Source organism: Lagopus muta, chromosome 2, assembly GCF_023343835.1.
Source record: "Lagopus muta isolate bLagMut1 chromosome 2, bLagMut1 primary, whole genome shotgun sequence".
NCBI lineage: Eukaryota > Metazoa > Chordata > Aves > Galliformes > Phasianidae > Lagopus > Lagopus muta.
This window is the reverse complement of record NC_064434.1, coordinates 28,924,705-28,947,242: the sequence shown is the minus strand read 5'-3', so window position 1 is coordinate 28,947,242 and position 22,538 is coordinate 28,924,705. Positions and strand designations below refer to the sequence as shown.

Below are 22,538 nucleotides of genomic sequence, written 5' to 3'. Positions count from 1 at the left end.
ACTGCTAACTTTACCTTGGTATATTGCTCACGCTCATGTTCTTGACTAGAACCAGACCCTGACGTCTGATTATAACGGTGCACTTTCATTTTCATCTGCCTTGTTCGCTCCTCCACTACTAAGCTTGCTGCAAAAACACATAATGAAAATCAATTAAAAAGAGTGAAAGATCTTCTGGAAAACACACAAACAAACAAACCGGTTTAGCAACAATTTTAACTTATTTCCATCTAAACGAAACAAAGAAATGTACAGACATGTAAAACAAGTAGGGTGTAAAAACATCACAAAGGAGCACTAACATCAATAAACCAACCACTTCCATCGCCAGAAGTCTTTACCTGAAAATGGGCAGACATCTCAATTTCTTATATATAATCAAGCTGATGCAACAGATACGAAGAGAGTGAAAGAATTTAGGTGGTAGACTGGATTATAACATTATAATGTCTGAATAGAGAGGACATAAACCTATGATCATCTACCTGAATATGTGCTAAACTGTAGAAAATACTACAGCAGCATTCTAATAACTAATACATTAAACAGGTATTAAGATTTGCTTTTAAAGCAATTAAATCCTATTACTATCTTAATACCTAAACACTTACCATAGCTAAACATTTTTTTTTTAAGGGAAATGATCTTTCTATTCAACCTGTTATAGTAAAATATACAATAATTTATTTTTTTTTTTTTTACAAGAAGTCCTTTAAAAATTCTACTTTATAATGCTCACTTCTACTTTAAAGAAATTGCATGTTCTTCTATTTTTTATTTCCCTACCATTTATGTATAAAAAAGGAAATCTAATATTAAACCTACAAGAGATTGTGGTGCTGTAAAGAGTACCTGATTCAATTTGAACGAGTAATGACAACATTGGCTGTGCTTGCCACAGGAAGATGTCCATGCACTAAAGGAAAAAACTGGTGTGAAAATACCCGGCCTAAAGCTTCCTTAAAGAAAGTTAACCTTGTGGTAATGCGTAATTAATAGAGGGAACTGCGTATTCTGCCATTCTTAAAGTTGGTTGGACTACAAATGCAAAGGAATACCAATAAAACCAGAACCTTGAAAACTGGTACTCTGTGGCAGTTCTCAAACTACACCCAAATATTCATCAGTATCTATTCTAAATTACAGTAACATTCACTATGTTCATCACTTTTCACAGGTTATAACTTCCAAGAAGAATTATTTCTTTTAGTTGCAATTTTTTTGTATAATCATAAGTTCAAGACCTGTGTTTTACTTGGGAAAACCCCTACAAAATCTTTTTCTGCTTTTGGATCAACCATTTTGGATCAACCACTTGTATGATTCTCTCCAAAGATTAGTTTTTAAGAGTCCCTCCCAGTTCAGTGACAGGAGACAGACATCAATTTAAAGGCTTCATGGAATCACTTTTCCATCACAAAACAAAGAGAACTTTAAATTAAGGAAAAAACAGGTGTACAATCATGATGTTTACAGATTTACATTATGAATTTAAAGGTACCAAAGATACCATAGGTGAGTTTTATGCTGCTACTTAACTATGGGATTCTTCACACTTTTTTGTTTGTGCTTTGCAAGCATGAACACAAAAAGAAGTACGTAGTACCCTCAGAGCTGAATATTTTAAGCTGTGTTACAGTACAAACAACAACTGTGCTTGCATGCACCACCCGTAACAAGTTTGAGGAAATCATGAATTGTCTGTGCACTGGTTGGGTATGAAAAAAATACGAAGATATCACTGTCAAGAATGTTTTCATGTCCTCCTTTCACATTTCTTATTTAAAGGTAGGGAAACTAAATACAGCAAATTACAGTGAAGTTCTGCTACAGCTACAAGTTTAAGGCAAAAGATAAAACTACCATCATAATCTTCAACCTCCCACACTTCAGAGGGATCAATCTAGGAAATTCTGCACATGCAGAATGTCACACTGGGCCCAGTGAGTATTCCAAAGGACTATGTTGGTTAACGTGTACCTTAATTGCAATGAGTCCAGTTCCACCATCAGATATGCAGGCACAGCTCCAATTACTTCAATGGAAGTTGCATGGAGGTATCTGAAGGCAAAATTGAGCACTTTAGGTGAAATTTTTAAAGACGGCCTCTCATTTTATGGACATATATGAAAGGATTAAGATATGTCAATTAGTGACTGAAGTCAAAAACTCAGATATCTCAATCTTATCATATATTCATGAAATAGACTGAGGATATAAAAATCAGAGGGAATATCGAGACCCCTTTAAAAATTTAGCCCTATATGTGTACTGTGCACAGGTTACAGTTACTCTAAAAATAACCGTTTCACCATGTGACTGATAGGTGCTTCACCCTGCTAACTTATGATACCTGAGGAAGTATAATATGCAATGCCTATTATTCCAGCAAGTATGCACGAAAAGTACTGTAGTCAAAATTGAGTAAAAAGTCAACCTTAACTCAGTAATTTTGGATTATGCTCGTATTTAAATCTTAATCGAAAACTTATGTTTTGCATTAATGGATGCCATTATACGAAGTAGCATGAGAACAAGTAGTGAGGACTGTTAAGTTGATGTAAAGACTCTGAAAGAAATCTGTTTTCGTGTAAGAAGCAAAACGTGCCATTAGCTACTAGCTAAAAACAACTGGTTATCAATGTACTTCTAAGTAAGGCGTTGCAATCTAGAAATTACAACTGCATTCTTTCCAGCTTTGCTCACCATGCACATCTAAGTGTATGATATATCTGGTTCAATTCTGTGATGGAAAGTTTTGTCTGCCTGAAAAATAGAGCAGTCTACTCTTCAAATTTTTATCAGAAAAAAAACAAAAACAAAAAACAAAAAACAAAACCCCAAAACTAACACAGGAGCAAAAGCACATGAGCAGAAGATGTACAGTAAGAACTATAAGAACTATATAAATATAAGAAACACCAGCATACATACACAGTTCTTTCTTGGAACACAGCTGGTTATCACAGGTAATGAAAATTTGACATAAACAATTATTCAAGAGCTTAACCTATCTCTGAGAAAAAACATGGATCTACTTTATTATTTACAGAGTGCTCTTCCCAGAGCTCTTCAGGAGAACTATGCAGTAATCTACATATTGAAGCATAGAAATCCCCAAACTCTGAATTTTACAGTGTCCTTAGAATTCAAAATATGAAGATTTAACACAAGTATCTCAAATTAGTGGTACAACTACCACCAACATCAGTTGTGCATCAGTCACGCTTTGAAGAGCTATCACTCTCATCACTTTCAGAGATGCTCAATCAGATCTGAGATCAAACAGCATAAGAAGTGTTGAAAATAGAGAACTCATGGAGTAAACTGCTTAAATAAGAGGTGCACATGTAGAGGAAAAGCCTTCATTGTAAGGAGTTTTCTTGTGTAAACTATGTGGAGATTGTAGAATAATAATGTATATAAGCAATAAAGCCATGAAAAAAAGACAGACATACAAATGGAATCAAAATATTATTCTTCAACTCCCTTACTTTGCTTGGAAACCATTCTGACTCCTGTAATCTCGAGAGTACTGAGTCTGTCTGGAATGGAGTTAATTTTCTCCACAGCATCCCATATAGTGCTTTGTTTCAGATATGCAGCACTTAAATGTCTTAGCTATTGCTGAGCAGTGCTTGGACAATATTAGGGCCTTTTCTGTTTCTCATTCAGTGATAAAACTGTCTTTCAAAGGTAGCCACTACGTGGAGACTATTTGGGCATCTGTCCACTGGTGGAAGATGGTAAGTAATTGCCTTTACATCACTTGGTAGTTTGAATTTTTTTTCCTTTCACTTACTAAACTGTCCTTAACTCTGCCCACAACAGCCCACACATTTTTACACACTTCTGCTCTTACAATTCCCTCACATACCTAGCTGTGGATGGAACAGGGAGTGAGGAAATTGTGGGTGCGTAATTGCTGGCTGAAGTCAACCCACTGTACTGACCTACCAATAATTAACCAACTATGCCTAGCATAATTCTGAATAGTTTTCCATCAAATAAGCAGAAGTTCTCTAGTTAGCATTTGGTTTATGACTGAACTCACTGCTAAGTGCCATCTACCTTCCACTGTGAATGGGATTGAAAGCAGAAAACACGGTCTCCTAAGATTAAGACTATTTCCTAACCCAGAAGCGTACCAGCTGTTCCTGGGTCTTTTCTTCAGATGTCATTTAAGAGATCCTTTTGAACACTGGGCACTCTGCACTGTAATTCATGAAATATCTTGCAGGATTCTAAGTAAGTCACATGTTGGAAATATAACTAAACATCTGGATTTCTAATCTTTGTAGAGTTGATAATGGTATGAGAAAAAGAACAATTTAACATAAATACATAATGGAAGAGTTGTTTTTTTCACCTATAATCTCAAGAAGTTGCATGCATTTCTTTTGATAAAAGTAGTTTTCTACAACATTAAAGACAGTTCTTGGTATATGTTTCCAGCATAGGGAAAGAGATTTTCTTTTTTTTTTTTTTTTGACTAGAAGCATTTAAAATACATGCTCTATTTTGATTGTCTAAAATACGCAAATCCAAAAAATGTGACTTAAAGGAGGTAGGGAATAAACTAATGAAAATGGCTGAAGCTCTTTAATTTTCAGCCTGAAACCTACCCAGGAAGGAAAATTAGGATAGGACAATAGGTGTGGTTTTGTTGTTTTTGTTATTTTGATTGTTTTTGAAAGAAGAAAGAGCAATTTCTTAATTTTTTCAAGAGATTATAGAATTTATATACAGTCATACTCCTTATAATATGTCATCACTATGGTATGGTTTACAGAATTGCATCTGATAGCATTAACTGTTTAACAGCCTAACATCTCTATCTCTATCCTCAGACAACTGTGAGCATATTTTATCCCCTATCTGCTGATTAAAAAATACAGAGGTTAGGCCTGGTTAGAATACTACCTATCCTTTCAATTATGTACAGAATAACAGAACAATGAGCAATACACTGTACTAACAAATCACATATATTATGGCAGATAGATGAAAAGGCAGAATTTTGTATTTTTTTTTTTAGAAATACTTCACAAATTTATTTGTAGATAATGCTGCATATGGCATACTTCTGCAATCTGAAGTCTGTGAATCTAATAATGTATAAAATCTGACTTTAAAATGAATTCAACCTGCATTGGTATCTAAAACATTCCAGTCTTATGAAAGTGACTATTACAAAAGCTGCAAGAACAGTAGTGAACAGTGCAAAATAAACTGAAGTAATTTTGAGATTTTAAGTCTCCTCTTTAAGTTTTCAAAGAAGTATCAAAGTAGATATCATTTGCATGATTTCTTAAATGGCAGCTATCTACTAAGCTGATAGCTCAGTATATGAAGTGTGGGCTCATGTATGTATAGACTGTATCACAGGAGCAATACTGAACTTGTATGGAGCTAGTCCTTACTAGCTCTGGTCTTAAACCAGTGAGCTTGTACATTTACATATCCATCTCTTCCACATTACAAAAAATATCACAGACAGCCTCAATTCTGCAGACTTTGGAAAGCTTTGAAGCTTGACAATTGATTACATTTAAAAAAGAAACCACTCATACATTTGAGAAAAGGGATTACAATTATTTTAGCACTGAAAAGATCTCTTTTACAGCAGTGTGACTGTCTTAGATTCTGATCATCATCAAATTCCTAGGAAAATTATTTTCTGCCCAACACTCACTGTTTACACAGGCAGCTCCAGCAAAATATCACTATCTTGGAAACGGAGACTTGCTGTTACCTAGCTAGTAATAAAGCAAGAGAGAAGGGAAACACTGGCAATGTATATGAAGATAAGCCTCTGTACATATAAAACCAAGAAATTCTTAAAAGCCATAACGTGATAAGGAGCTCTAGGACATAAAAGTAGAGAGAAAGGAAACTGGAAGATAATTTAGTGTCAGTGGATTCAGATATTTTAGGAAGACTGTAATTCCAGCAGACTGTCAATCCAAGCATACTCTTCTTGGAAAAGATTCAGGGAGAAGCCACAAAGTCCATAACACAGTTTTGCAGAAAGAGATTTAAGGAATGACTAAAAAGAAAGTAGATTTGTTAATTGACTGTGGTCTGTAATTATTTACACAGGAGAAGACTACTGTGAGAAGAAGGCCCTTTGATTGAGTGGACACATTCAATAAAATCCAGTACCTAGGATAAAATAGGTAAGGCCAGATAAGTAATACAGCATATGTTTAAAAGAGCCAGGTGGTTAAACACAAAAACAAATTTCCAACACTGACAGTGATTAAGTGAAAATTCCTTCCTAAAAGGGCATTCCTACTCAAATTAAAATATGGGCCAGAAAACTAATGCCAGAATGACAAATGGTATTACCACATCTATAATTAAAGCTGATAATCATATTGGTCTCTTCAAGGCTATAGAAAACCTATGGATGTTTTTGCACTGGTTATATCATTTCAGGTAAAGATGACAAACTCAACAAACATGGAATTAGTTTGAGGCACTGTGCATATCTCTGTTCAAGACGGTGAAAACACGAAGAAAATTATATACACAGTACAACCTCCAAGTCTTACCTGAGCTATTAATTGATGGAGTAAGGTAAATAATAATAAGGCACCAGGAGTTAAGAAGGCTGTAACCTTTACCATCAGATATCACGTTTTCTTCATGATACAAACTTCAAGTGAAAAAATCTGGAAGTCTAAAATGACAGATTTGCTTACAGAAAGGAAGCTACTGAAAAGTAAGTTGAAATGAAAACTTATCTAATAAAAAGCAGCTTTCTATGAGTTCTTTTAACTCCAACCATGCCCCTAAATGCCTATGCATTAAAAATGAAATTGATTTAATTTGTTCTATCAAGAAACTGAGGATCAGGCCATCTCCAGACACCATAACAAATATTGGATTGCTGACAGAAGCCAGAGGAATCTATTGCCAGGATTGTTAGTGCACTGCTAATTAGCAACAGGAATCAATGCTCTGCTCTCATGCAGATTTCTCCCCATTTGTGCTCAGTCAAGGAAACAGCGCATGTTCCTGCAGAAGAATGGGGAACTGTGCTTACTGCAGAAGCCAACACAGATCAACCTATTCCTCACTGTTAGTCGTCATATAAAGGTATACATGCTGATCTACACTGAAAAGCCAGGAATTTCATCTCTCTGTGCTGCTTAGATGTTCCATGGATGGGAACTGGAAACAAAAACAAAACTAAATAAAATGGTATCAGATTTGAGAAAGGTGGAAGCTGGAGATGAAACTATGCAAGGCAATATCCAGAATAAAGTCAGTATAAGGCAGCAGTGAGATCTGGATGGAAGAATTCCCTAGTGCAGCAGGTAAGGAAAGGGAGAAAGGAAGGAAGAACTCATGGAATAGCTGGCTGGACAGCACAGAACAGAGAGCTGACACCAGTAGTGGATGAGGATGAAACATTTCAAAAATAACAGAGATTCTCTAAGTAATTTTTTCCTCAACCTTCAGGCTGAATTTTGCATATTATGAAGAATCCCTATGAGAAGTTTCAGGACTTCAAAAATTCACAAAAAGCTGAATTGGGAAACAAAAAACAAAAAACTGAGTTTTGAAATCATGAGCAGATGAATGTTTTGAAATATAAGGCTAGTAACACTGAAAACTCAATTTTTGTATATTTTTTGAATACACAGAATTTGTTATCACTTCTCTCTATATATGCTTCTTAAAAGTACATATCATCTACACGTAGACAGCAAGGGAGCAGATTTTGCCCCTCTACCTGACTAGAAGATGCTGTGGCTTTCTCAAGTTCTGTTCAAGGACTCACATTTGCAGTATACTATTTGTTTCATGGCTGTGTCCCTTGCTACATAACATCCTCTAACTCTTGACTCACATCCCACATCTATCTCTTCTCCTTTACTTTTATTTCTTAAATGCACTGGGGAAGTCAGAGGTGATAATGGGCTACTAAAGTAAATCAGCTGAACATCAGGTTATGCACAGTCCCCGGAACTGCTGCCATTCCTCTTGCCCAGCACCTCTTTTGCCCACCTATTTTTTCTAATCTGCATTCAACTCCCATGAGCCACAGGAATCCCTGTGGCTGGAGTGCCCCACGACCTTCTACACATTCCCAAAACCTGGGCCAAATCTATCAAAATCTCATGGAAACAAGTTCTTTCACAAACCTGTTAAGCCATGTTCTAGTTTCTCAGTCCAAATCAGAGCAAGGCTTGTGAACTTGAAGAGTCACAAACAATAAACTGTCACAATTAATTGTATTGTTCTGTTTGGGAGAAATATAAATAATGAAGAAAGCAAAAGTGACAGATACAATTTATGAAATCAACCATTTTTAGTACTTTCTCAAGACATTTCATAGTACATACTTAACACTGCAAAATAATGTCCAATTGCTAGTACCTAATTAAAAAAAAAATATGGTGAAAACATACTCCTCAGTATTGACATGGATGTCAGAGTACACGCCTAGTGGAGTAGCTGCTGTATTTCACTTCAGCAAGTATGAACACATCAGTGGGATCCAGCCCTTCAAAAGCAAATAAGTTGTAGTAGACACAATCCTCCAAAGCCTGTATTCAAACCAGAACAGCCCGATAGCTGAAGGACTCAAATTCAGAAAAAGTTAAAATTGCTGCATTAGTGTTCACGCAGGTTAGCATTCTGTTATTAACACTGGAGAGACTAAAATGTTCTTTTTCTCCAAGATTCATTCTGACTTCAAGATAACTCCAGCTTTCAGAAAAAAATAGGATTTCTGAGGAACACATCTTGGCATGGGTGTGACAAGCTGCACTTGTCACTTCATGGCAGAGCCTTGAAGAACTTTTGTTACTGCTCACCAATTCACTGATATCAGCACATGCCAGGGGGGATTCACAGGAGGTCAAAACTGCACCTGTGAGGATTGTCTGCTGGCACGCAGAAACCTGCCCTACAACACACTCAGCTTTCTGAGTGTCAGGGGCTTGCCATGCAAACAAAACACAGCTCAGGTTGAACTAACTTTTCTTCAAAAATCTCTGCCTACGTAGAGATAGATAGTAGAGATAGATAGTAGAGAAAAGGGTAGTTTCTGGTCATTAGCACTTCAGCTCTTCCTAAGCCCAGATCTAGGAAACATCCTTCATAGATGCCAAGAGCTGTAGCTGCATTGTTACGATTGTATTGGAACCAGCAGCTGTGCAGAGCTCAGGAAGTTAGTAGCTAAAACTTCATCTATGGATGAACTTTAAATCATTCAAAGCAGCTTCTTTGCCATTTAAAATACCATTACTGCTCCTTGTAAGTCTATTATTTTTATAGGAAATCTAGAAATCACAAAATAAACCACTGTCAGATTCTAAAGAGGGATAAAAACACATAAATATTTGAGAAACATAATTTTCACCTGCTAAATGCTATTAAGTAAATGCTATTAACTAAATGTATTAAGTAAACTGACATGGAATATACTAATAGAAAAGCCAGTATTAACAGTTGCCAAACATTTGTTAAAAAAAAAATAAATACATATTTACCTTTTGTGGAAGAGTAATAATTCTCTTGTTCTTCAATGAATTAAATGCACGGAATGATGGAAACAGAAAAAGAAATCAGCAAATTTAAGGTTAGAGAAAGAAATGTGTTACGTGTGACAATGGCAAGTACAATAAGCAGTACTCTGGCATATGCAGAAGTAATGCAGAAAATTAAAATGACAAACCATGACAAATAATAAAGCCTGTGACGTTTTCTTCAAAATTAACAGGAACAATGAAGTTACTGAGAACCAGATTGTGGACTCCTTAAATATTCCACTAAAACAGTATTCTCACATCGAAATTTATGAACATTGCTTTAAGTATCATTCTGACTTCTGAAAGACATCACCCAGTTTTAGTTTCTGATGCCTTTCCTGAAATTCTGAGTATTACAAATTTATCTTCTGTTAATGGAAATCTGTAATACTCAATAACCACTCAACCATGGAAAACTGGTCTTTAAGGTGTTTAAGGAAAACATTAAAGACTACGAGCCTTGAATTAATTTGCAAGAGTTAGCAATGCTGAGAGTAAAGATTCCACAAGCTGCCTCAAAATATGCAGTGTCACCTAAGAATTTCAAAATAAAACCAGAAATATGAAGACAAAACAAACAGTGCTAGAAGACTAAAATCTAAAATTGAAATCACTTCTTCTTCCAGTCAATGATGGATCTAAGACAGGGTCTTAACTGCAAGCATTTGATCTTTTACCATCACTCAAGCCAGACTCTCACTGCAGTTACATTTCACTTCACATACACATGAAACTGTTTTTTTTCCTTTTTTTTTTAAGGATCTTAATTAGATATACAAATTGCAACTCTAATCCCTTATTTCTCAACGTGTTAATTTTCCATATGAAATTATGATTCCTGTTTGCTAAAAGGAACACAGGATATTGAAACATTTCATTCGTGGATGTTGTGACTACCATTGAAGATTTGTACACATACTTTATGTATATATTATAGACATGAACTTCATAAAAGCATCTCCCATTCATTACCAACAGAGATTCCAGTCTGACTTTCCTTCATGAAACAGCTGCACACACACACATGCACTTCAACCTGCATATACAAGAGCTATGCAGCTTTTTCTGACATAAGCCAAGATACAGTAATACCTAATGCTGGTCAGAGTTTCATTTTTCTAATGATCACTGCATAAGGCTTACTTCTGTAAATACCTGCCATTGGAAACATATAAACATTCTAATTCAGTTATGTTTATTGGCACTCTTTGTATGTAAATAGGTTGCTGATTATTGCAGTTCTTATTCCCATTACATGATTTTTGAACATGAAACTGTTGAAGCTGGGAAAGCGAAACCAAGCTGTGAGGCGTCAAACAGAAGCAGACACATGGAGAAAGACCTGCTTTCCTTGAATTAGCTCATTTTTATACTACAAACCATCATCACGCATTTATCTTATTGGTTCAAAGATTTCAATAGTATACGACATGTTTTTTCTTCACTTGTTACATTTCCTAACAGTATCTACCATTGCTAAAAAGGAGTGTAAATAAGTCATACAGAGCTTCAGGCTTTATTAGTAATTAATTGTTATGCAGAAGTGCAGAGACCCACCCTATTCAAGTGAAAATCCTGATGAGATCTGAGAGTTGGTGTGAGATAAAATGATAGTGTAAAGATCACGGAAGTATACTTTTATACAAAAGTGCCATTTAAAAGCTGTGCAACTATACAACAGATTTGTTGTACGAACAGACAAAAAAGTCAGTGAAGAATTCCCACCCCTCTTAGCTTCCTTAAGTGATTTGCACAGTTCTATCAAACATGATGCAAATAAATTCTGATGCAACTCTATTGCAAATTGGCAAAAGCTAATATATGGAGAGCACAGAATTGTCCATATCACAGCTTAGATTTTATTGCTTTAGTAACAAAATATCTCTGTATTATCAGATCATTATATAGAATTTTCAGTTAAAACAAAGAACAATTAACGCTTCACTTGCAGCACAAGTTAAGGTAAATACTACTATATTGTGAATTTTAGAAAACACAAACAGACATGCCTAAATCAGAGTTAACTTTCATATTCAAGCATCTCAAGATCTTCAGTTGCACTAACAACCCAGTGTGGAAATTACTGCTTAATGGAGTTGCAAAGAGAAACATATTGCCATGCCCTCCTTGAATATCACAGTGATTAAAATAAAAATCATGTTCTCTAACAAACACAGGAGCCTACAATCTTAACTGTAACTTCTTTAAAACATCTGTATGTACTGGCGTGGCTAAAAATTTAAGACAGAACACTTTCAAGAGAAAATAACCAACATGATTTTTAGTTTTTTCATAACTAGGCAAAGTAGCTATCTCCTTAAGAACAGTCACCAAAGAGCTTGGTTTTATTGGTTTTTTTTGCGTTGTTTTCTTTTGTGTGTGTGTGTGCACGCAATTATGCTATATTGAGGTTATTAGATTATCCTTTTACTGAACTTTTTCTTCTACTTTTTCTCCCCGTTCCTGATTGGTAGTACATGCACCTTTATGTCTTTAACAGAATGGGGAAGATTAGTCTTCCTACAAGACTTTGTTCTCTTACGAAGTAGATCTACTGGTAGTAGAGTAGTGAGTAGACCTATTCAATTAAGTCACAAGTTGACAGTTTATAATTCTAAAATCAAAGCAGTAACTAAGACAATATTGCTTGATAGAAGCAAAGAAATAGCCATTGTTTTTTAGTTCTAAACTTGATAATGAAAGAATGGAATGTCTAAGATTCACCGTTACTCCTAGGAGAAGCCTTATTAGCATGTGGGTTATCATCTGCGACAAAAAAGAGATAAAATATCACACTTTCTTGAGAAGAAAACCACAGCCACTCTTGCTTCTTTGTTAACTCTCATATTTTCCACAATGAGAATTTCAAAGAGTGAAAAAATTACTCGATTCCTGTATACTTCCTGAATATGTAAACAGTCAACAAAAAACAACAACAGTATTGATATAAAGTCATTCAATCTTTCTATAACAATTACTATGATTTGCAAAACAGATATAGATTGATATGATCTATATTCAACCCTTCTGACATAACAAAATTATAGTGTATGTGCAGTGTAAGAAAGTGCTTTACCACAAAAATGATACTTTACAGTACATCACATTGTATTTCCTTGAAATGCAGGATATCAACACTGACCACCAGTAAGGAGCTTCATTTTTAAATGAAGAAAATGCAAAGAACTTTCAAACTTTACTTCTTGTAACATTTATAGATCACACTGGATTTTGACATTTTCTGTACCCATGGTGACTGCAAACTTAAATCAAATTAAGTCACATTTCAGTTCAAAGTACAGTGAATGAAAATCTTTCATGGACAAATATATTGAGATTCAATTGTAACTACAGTCAACGCACTTCTAATCACTCATCAAACTGATATTCAAACGGCAGGAATTAAAGAGGTGAAACTGGTAACAGAATCTGATACCGAAAATCAGAGCAAATATTATTTCTTATAGCCTCACTGAAGCTACTCACCTAGAGAAGGTTAAGTTTATACATACTAATATGCTTATATCACATGATACTGTCAAAACATTTAAAAATATTTTGCAAAATCTATTAAATTTTGTACTTCCCTGTAAATACACTCTCAGTCTGAACAGTGTGTAAAACCTGGGCATTATCAGAAAATCTTTCTTTCAAACGGATAAGCTAATCACACAGAATCAAAATACTATGTAAAGAAGAAAATCTGTTCAGCCTTCAATTCCACTGCCATATTGACATCGGCGGTATATGATGCATAACAAAGTAAATAACCTATTTGTTTATTTTCTACATATGGCGCAAGCATATGAACCACAAACACGAATAGGAGTTCAGTGAAACAGCACTGTGTTACAGATATTCATGGCACTGACAGCTTTTAAAACCAACAGCAGCTTTTGCCTTCTGTTTAAAGTTCATTTTTTCTTTGCTCTTCTGCATACCTCATACAACCTCTTCTCTACTTAGTTCCACATGTTCTACATTCACTTCCAAAGTTTTTAACAAAACATTAACTAGCATTTTGTTCCCAACACACTAGTTACCAAGAACAGCTGAAAGATAACAGACAAATACCCACAGGAAAACCAAAATAAATTAAAAGCTGAATTGTCATCGTATATTGTACCAAGTTCTGAAATTGCAGATGAAAGAAATTTGAAATGCACCTTTCATTACACTTCCCTAAAAAGCTGTCACTTACTAGTATGTAGAAATAGAAATTGTATATGTATATTCAAACTTGTTTATAATCAAGACAGTCCTTAGTTCACTACGAAACACAATAAAAAGTCTCAAAAGTAAACTTTTAAATGAAAAAATATTGTATTAGTATTTTAACCATTCAGAATACACACATGTATAAAACAAGAACACATTTTAATGCATGTTAATTAAAGGTGTACTATGCCATCACAGTTCAGTCTAATAAAATTAATGCAAAGTGACTATCTATGTTAACGCGAGTGACTGTACATCATACAAAAAAATACAGCAATCTAACATGATTAAAAGGTCATAGTCAGCACTATTACCTATTTAAGAAAAAGATCTGCCATCTTCAGTAAGGCACAATAAGGTTCATTGAGGCACAACACAATCATCTGAAACATTTCTTTCATTTTCACACAGAAAAAAACCTTTAGTTGTTGCTTGTTAATGAGAAAAATGGGCTTTTAAACACAAAAGAAAACCTGAATGCACACATATTACCTACTGTGAAATTATAACTAATTTTATGGCCATTTGATTTTTCTACCATAGTTCAAGCTGTGTGTATAATACGTTGCTAGAAAAGGCAGCAGCAATATTTACACCTATTTGATGTTAGCTTGTAAAAACCACCTCCCACAGCCACTAAGTCTTCATTGTCATTTTCAAAAAAGAGCAGCGCTCTTTGCCCAATCAATTTATTCTTAATAATGTAAGAGCTGATGAACTGTGCCTTGATATTTCTTGCACTGATTGTTCTAATTCTTTAATCACTGAACTTGTCCCACTCCAAAAGGAATTTTTAATATTGTGATTTTTGTTTATGATTAGTCTATGTAAACAATACACAGCAATTAATACAAACCATAAAATAAGAACTGAATAACACTGTCAAAATATTTGCTCCAGATTTCTTTGGCTGAATACAAACTAGATGTGTTCATGGAAACTACCATGACTCTAACAGGAATTTTAAAGCAGACAAATATAAAAGGCTATTAGAAAATTAAGGCAGTTAAACCACATATAGTAACCCACCACTCAAAATCTACTAGACTTTCCAGACTACAAATATGCTTTCATTCTCTTCTATTTGGCAGAGTTATAGCTTTTAACATGTAGCTGTGAAAGCAGAATTTAAGTAAAGCGAAGAAAAGTAAGAAGGCAAAGAGTTAGAGCCATCATAAGCTCATTATTTGATACCTTGCTCTATACTGCCACTTCTTACTGGAACTTGCGGCAGCTGTCTTCCCCTGCGACTGCTGAAGGATGTGTCTGCAGGAGGAGACTGGGTGGGACTTCCTTGTTGATGTATTCTGCAGATGAAATGAAGATAAAATAAAATAACCCAAAGGAAGAGAATTTATATATTCTTATTTTCAGACACAAATTAAACTGCAAATAGAGAAGATGAGTTTGAAAAAATTTGCATTTGATGTATGCCTTATGCATGTATTCAGGACTGGACAACTAACCAACTTCTATGGCTTCACATTTAGCTTTTCTAACTGCCTTCCATCTAACGAGAAAAATTCTCTATCCTTCTGTTTTTTTCTGTTTTGAGAAAGTACAAGTTGAAAAACACTCAACTAAAAGCAATTTTCTAAAAATCATTTATGATTATTGTTCTCCTCTACTGGTACAAAGACAGCACAATATGTCACCTTTATATTTCATTGACTTTCGTGTTCCCTTCATGATGATGCCCTATTGCACAAGATCACAGAACTAGACAGCAAGCTTTTAATGCCACGGCACAATGGGTTATTTTTCCTTGAACTTAAACAAGGAAAAACATCTTTAGATGTGTGTGTGTGTCATGTGTGTGTCTGTGTGTGCACGAACTGGAAAGTGAACAGAACAATGTATAAGATTTTCAGTATTTTTACCTAAGCAAATATTGTAATCCCCTTGACTTTGGCTGAATTGTATCTACCACTATTTCAGAGCACTTCGGCTTCTTGACTTCTTACACACACATACAGCACCTTTAACATAGTGGGCACTTTTAGAATGCTTGTAAGTTTGCATTAGTAATAGGTAGGGCCATTGGTAATAACTAGAGAAAAAGCTTAGGGAAGTAAAGCAAAGGTGAAAAGAAGGAGATCGCTGAGAGGGACAGTTTGTTAAGTAAGCATCCTTGTCAGCTACAGTTATACCATACTAACTACTGCAGAAAAGCACTGTTTATCTACTGTGCTAAGGGGCAAGTAGATAACTTGCTGTTTTAAGTAATGCACTTGTACAAGTTCAAATTAATTTTAGCTTTCATACTACGTAGATCAACTGACTTTCTTTAAGACTGAGATGTAGCAGTCAGAAAAGGATGCGATTTCCTGCATGGTGTTGAAGCAAAATACTTAAGTAATTTTCAGATGGATACAAAACAAAACACAACAATGGAAGGACAAAACACAGCTGATTTTTTACTCTTGCACTGCGTAACTATTTAAGATCAACAGAAGTACCATCTAGATGGTGAAGATAGGCAGCATAAAGGATATGGGGAAGTGTAAATACCATGAAGAGAGGAAAATCTACAGTGCCAGGATGAGTGAACGCGCCATGTATGCTCAGGAAAGTACAATACCACACTGACACCTGGGAGGCAGAACATGAAAGCTGAACTGGACATGTAATAGCAACCTTGTCAGAAGTGGAGAAGGTGGAGCCGAGCCTCCGGGCGCAAGGTGATGCACAGAGCATAAGGCTCTGACACTAGAGTGCTCACTCGACCTGGAGCGAGCGTGATGTTTTCCCCTAATGACTGGCTGTTCAGTTGTTCGTGGGGCTGGAAATCCCCTTCTAGAAAGACATGGTAGCAGACCCCTAAAACACCAGGGCCAAAAAGAAACTATTCAGTTGTTAGCTCTAGGCACACCTTCCCATGCCCCCCTCCACCAAAGAATGTCACAAACATTGGCTGCAGGGCCAGGATGGGCATTTCAGACCCAAGTTATTAATTCAGATTATAAATCCATTTCCAAAAGAATAAACTACAGAACACTCACTGCTGCAGATACACATCACTCTACTTGTGGAACTGCTGAGCACTGAATACGGTAGACCATTGGCCAAAACCCTAGCTGCATCTCAAACAGCAAACACAAGCTAATAACATGTATGAGATAAAAAGGGCTAGCACAGAGTAGGCTATAAATACCTAGTTTTAACATAGAGCATTTCTGTTTTCAAAACATACCTTCTGTCTTTATCAAAAATATTAACTGGCTTCCAATTAATGTCCCAAAGAAGGACAACTGGTATTTGCACACACATATCATTTCCTTAGGAGTCTGAAGCAAAGAATCTATTTAAGTAACGTTCTGCGGCAGAAACCGACACAATTATACAGTTCTGAAGGAACTCTGATGAAAACATCATTAAAATATGCAGCAAAACGATTAATCGTGTTAGTGTAATTAGCAGCACAATGATTAGTAGTTTGATTACGTGTTTTGCAAGTATTAGACAACCTAGAACATCTCAGGTTTGGAGAGCAACTAAGTCAATGTCCAGCTGTGCCTTTTTACTAGTTCTGGGTTTTCTGGCAATGTAGCTTTCTGTAAATGATAATATTGCATCCTTTATTTCAGAAATGTCCATAAAGCCACTCATGATATCTTTTCATTGTGGGTTTCTATTTCCTAATTTCTCCAGATTTATGAACTGTCCCTGCACACACACAGCACATCTTTCCCGGAAGTTACAATCAAAATAACCAAGGGACTGCCTAGTTTGTAATGTAAAGCTATCACACGCTTACAAATTATCCTTAATAATAACAATAAATAAATAGTAATAAAAAAAGATTGCATTTGAAATAACATTTACGCAGATGCCTACCAAGAATAAAGGTTCCGTTTCAGGACCTACCAATGGCAGCCTACATGGAAGTTCTGCCACGGTGATACAAAAATAGGATTTGGTTCCTTTTGCTGTGTCTTTCTCTTAAACCCTGACACTTTCTAAACTCCTAATTCGTTCTGGCAATAACAGCAACATTCTTACAGGGACTGACTCCCTGATTTTAGAAGATGCTCAAGATGATGGTGATGAGCTACGATCTGAAAATGCCTGTTCTGTCTCAAATATAAATGTAATCCATGCTGGTCTAGAAGAAAGATCAGTTGCAGAAATGAAGAAGTCTACAATATCTGATTTGGAGAATGAGACAGAGGAACAAGGATGGGAGACAAAAGCTGGTGTGTGACTGAGGAAATGAGAGGGAAGTTAAGAAGTATAGAGAGGACGGAATTAAGGAGAGAAAATTTGAGAGAGAGATGACACCTTATGATAAATGACATTACAGCAAAAATATGTTGGTATCTTGTTGCTTGGTATCACTGCTTCTCCCAGAGGAAGGTAACATGACAAACTGTCACTCAACTGGCCATGGACCACAGGGGCATTCAACAGGTTCCACATCTGCCTTCCCACAAGGAAAATCAAGCTTCCTTCTCTTCAGACTGATATTTCAGTGACATAAATAAAAATAAACAGATAAATAAATCACAACAAAACCACATGCTGGCACATGTGGAACTATGAAAAACTAAAACTAAGAGTGCAGTACCAATCCAACACACCTTTGGTACAGGGACCTACATAATTCATAGCAAGCACAGTTAACAACTGTATCATGTTTATGCAGCCTTAAATTTAGTATTTTGAGAGTAAGAAATTAGGGATGGATGAATACACTTCAGAACTCTGATGAATTATTTTCACCCACTTTTTTTTGTAGTCACATTCATACAAGCATAAAATTATCTTCTATTTTCACAGCAGTTTAGCTGCTTCAGAAAATACTGAGTCTCATCTTCAGGCTTATCTCACTGAACCATTAAGGGAACTGTTAAAACACTTGTAAATTTTTGGGATTTTTTTTTTTTTCCCCCTCTTACACTGATTTCCTAAAATATCACAGTACTTAAGAATGTGATCTTACACTTTGAGCATGTTGAGGGGTATTAGAGGGAATCTGATAGCATGCCGGGTATTGAGCACCTGAGCTACTTGTAGATAACATCAGTAAATTACAAAATAAAAGCTAGATCAAGATAGAAATGGATAGTAGAAGAATTACTATGGAGTCATATTTGCCATTTGACAAGCAAATTACTTGCCTGTTATCAAAATCTTCTGGCACTGGTGCAGAATTAACAGTATGATGTAATTCTAAACTGTATCACTTCAATTTGTTTAGAACTTTGCATGTCACTTCTAATAGTAGTTAATCATTTTATGGAAAACAGAAATCTACACCATATGCTGTGAAGTATTAAAAGGAAAAAACATAATTCAACATTTCCCTACACTCCTTTGTTGCCCTGTGTTCACTGTTCTTAAAATTGCTAGAGCTTACTTTTCTATTGTGGAAAATAAAAAAGGAGCTATGGTGACTGACACTTTTGGAAACTTGCTTCACTTAAGGAGAAAAAGAATAGATTTTTTTTTTCTTAGTTTCCCTATTCGCCTATGAAATAGTTATTTCACGTTGTCTTAAAAACAAACAAAAAAACCAACCACCACTTATCTCTTGATAATGACTACATTAAGTTAATTATGCATTACCTCTTAACTAATCAACACAAAATAGGAAAAGAATTTCTCTCAGCACAGCAATGATTAAAGTATGAATTCATTAAATTCCATATGAATTCTGTGTATATAGACACTGTAGCAACATTTCACCATTATCTCCAGACTTACTCTTTCCCACATACCTGAATACATCATCAAATGTATGTTGTAACTTGCATAAGAACTGTAAGAAGCTTTGAAATATCCAGGAAAAAAAATCTCAAAATTTCAGACTTATGCTGGTCATTTTAATTAGAAAAACACATTGCTCATGCCTCTAAAACCAATTTTCACAAATGTAACTACACGCTTAGAGGTAAAGTCATGCGCTGTTAATGTATTCAGCATTAATCCCTCATAAGAACAGTTCTTTCAAATCAGTTCCTTTCAGAAAAAATATCTGAAATTTGGTTTCAAGATTATAATCCACACCAGCCATAAAATAAGATTACTAAAAAAACACATGGGATTTAGTGACATATGCATTTTAGATCTTGACATCCGTAGAAGGAAGATGCACTCAGCTCAGATGCTGAAATACCAGGTTTGAAATGTGAATGTACATCCAGACAGATACATTAATTCCTCCAATCTCATATGTTGTGGGATTTCCTTTTATCTGACACTTTCTTCCACTCTGTTTACACTGTCCTTCTTTAGAATCTCTTACATTTCATTTTCCTTCCCCATCCTTTATGTTCCCATGTCCATTTAATGCTTGTGTTTCCATATTTTCCACCCCAATCTCTTTATATCCAACTCTCATCTTTTCTTCTTTCTCAGCTTCTTGCCAAGGTTCATAAAACCATTCAGCCTGCATGATTATCAACAACTGAGACCACTGCAGTCTTGGTCCCAGGGGCTCCCTTAGTTTTCAGAAGTTAAAAATAGGGAAAAATATGGATGTAATGAACTGAAAGGCAAAACTGCTGCTGTTTTAAAGATAGCAAGGACCTCAGCCTTAACTCTGGCAATATGCCTGGTCTAAATTGAAATAAACTGCTGCTGGGACAGCAGAAGCCTCAAAACCAAAATAATAGTAATCCGGTCCTTGAAGCAGTAAAAGAAAATAAAAGCTCTGCACTTTTTTTCTAGATAATGTGTATTTGCTTTGAAAATAAAATGTGTCTTTGTTATTCATGGAAGTTTTTCAATCCTCACAATGTAAACAGGTGAGCCTCTCTGTTCATCAAGAAAACACCAATCTTCTGGAAAAAGCAGGATCTCAGTCCTCCTCACTGCTCTTAGCTCAGCCAACACACAGGCTTAACCAGATACACACACATGATTAAACATTTATCCTTATTTCTTCCACTTGTTCTTAAAAATTTGAGTACATAAGCATTTGCTACTATAATGTAAAAGCTGAAAGTTACAATAATAATGCATGCACAAGAAAATTCAGTGGAAGCAGAAGGTAAAGTATCGGTGTCCATATTAACTTTATGTGATGACAGCTTACAGAATTTTTCAACATCTTTTTATATAGAATTTAACATTTTTTTATATTAAAATGTGAAATTGCTAGCTTGGAATATAGGAGTGTGATTTCAGTGTAGCTCTTTCTTTATCATTTGATCAGATATCTCTTGAATTATTAGTCTCCTCATGTATTCTTCTCATTATTAAAGTTATTTTAACATAGACAATTGTTTTGAAAAACAAGTATGGTAAAACAGAAAGGGGTGAGTATCATACTAATGAAATATGCTGTGCATTTCCAAATTTCATCTTACAGAGATCAAGATAGTAGCAACAGGTCTCATACTTTGGCTTACTAAATGTATGATTGCCAGTCTTTACCTCCCAATTAATCTGCAATGATGGAGACTGCCGGAAAAATTGTATGGTATTGACAACACTACAAGCAGTGATAATAAAATGGATGCTATAAATAAGGCTGTAAATTATGGCAACATGGCTTATGGCATTGTTATGCATATTCTGCTTCAAATGTAGTATTAGATGTATATTATGAACACTGCAATCAGTTTGATCATAAGAGACATTTACTCATCAATCCTACCTTTCTGTTTCAGCTGCGGAGCCTTTCCTAGCTTGTTTTTGGCTGCTATATCTTTCCACTTTTCTGGACTGCCTGTGGAATGATAAGTCAGAAAAGCAATAAACATAGAAGAAAAAAATACAAAACTATGAAGATTGCATATTTATTAATGCATTGTTAAAGTAATAACAGAAATGGCTGACAGATGAAAAGGTGACAGCTATCTTCATGAACAGGTTCATGAACTTGGGATTAAAACAAATAGCCCTGATTAGCTTTGACTGAGGCTGATGGTGTGAAGGTTAAGAGGTACCAAAACAGGGAGATGACATTAATCCTGACTGGACATGCCACTAGCTCCTATTTCAATCATGTCTGATTAGATACAATGCTTCTCCTAGGTCTTTTAGTGCTCTCTTGCTAGCACTATAACAAAAGCAGAGTAGACAGTAGGAAGAAAAAATGCTAGAGAAAGGACCAATAATATTCAAACAGAAACTTTAGGAATTGCTTTTAAATCTGTATTTATAATGCATTCATGCATCATGTAATAATGCATCATGTCAGATTCAAATAACTCTGTTATTTGACGTATACTGTATTGATAAAAACTTGGCTTTTCAAAAATTTCATTCTATTAAACATTGTTAAAAGATTACGAGAAAGACTTTGAAACAAGTCTGCTTTTTTTCTGATTAATAGAAATGTATTAGAAGCTTATTTATTTATTAGATTATGAAAACAGTGACAAGTCTCATGTTTCCAAATTTCTATTATTACCCAAAGTAAAGAGAAAATTTAAAAATTAGGATTTATAATTTAAATTTTAAACCTCTGATAATCACAAACAGTTTTTAGGGGAAAAAGAAGTGTGTACAGTATTTCAGGAGTGGATAAAGAACGACAGTGATGATTATTCATTGTTAGATCGTGGAAAGTACCAACCCTTACTTGCACACCGCACAGGAAAGAGAATGAAGAAATAAGTAAGAAACTTGCAGTGATATAATCAACTTCTATACTAAGGTATAAAAGGATTACTGTGGGCAAAATAAATAATAAATAAATTATAGTAACGAATAAAGATTTGAAAGATTTGGTTTTAAACCTTAGTGGTTATACAAAGAGTAACCCAGTGACTGAACTGGAAGATACACAAACAGCTGTAGCATCAGCTTATATTCAAAGAA

General features: G+C 35.1%; 1 protein-coding gene across 45 annotated transcripts in view; it reads right to left on the bottom strand.

Annotated features, from left to right (window-relative positions):
- The window catches only part of RIMS1 (regulating synaptic membrane exocytosis 1), a 292,326-nt gene that overhangs the window by 72,853 nt on the left and 196,935 nt on the right, over positions 1-22,538 (bottom strand). For 16 of the 45 annotated variants that reach the window (XM_048938224.1, XM_048938239.1, XM_048938195.1 and 13 more), the window contains 5 exons: positions 21,370-21,441; positions 16,404-16,586; positions 14,961-15,073; positions 9,510-9,539; positions 15-127 (listed from right to left, as the gene is read on the bottom strand). In XM_048938224.1, the coding sequence (XP_048794181.1) occupies positions 15-127; positions 9,510-9,539; positions 14,961-15,073; positions 16,404-16,586; positions 21,370-21,441 (511 nt within the window). Of the gene's footprint in view, positions 1-14; positions 128-1,980; positions 2,050-8,225; positions 8,255-9,509; positions 9,540-14,960; positions 15,074-16,403; positions 16,587-21,369; positions 21,442-22,538 lie in introns of those variants that run through there. The other 29 variants (XM_048938205.1, XM_048938211.1, XM_048938213.1 and 26 more) reach the window with 7 other exon arrangements.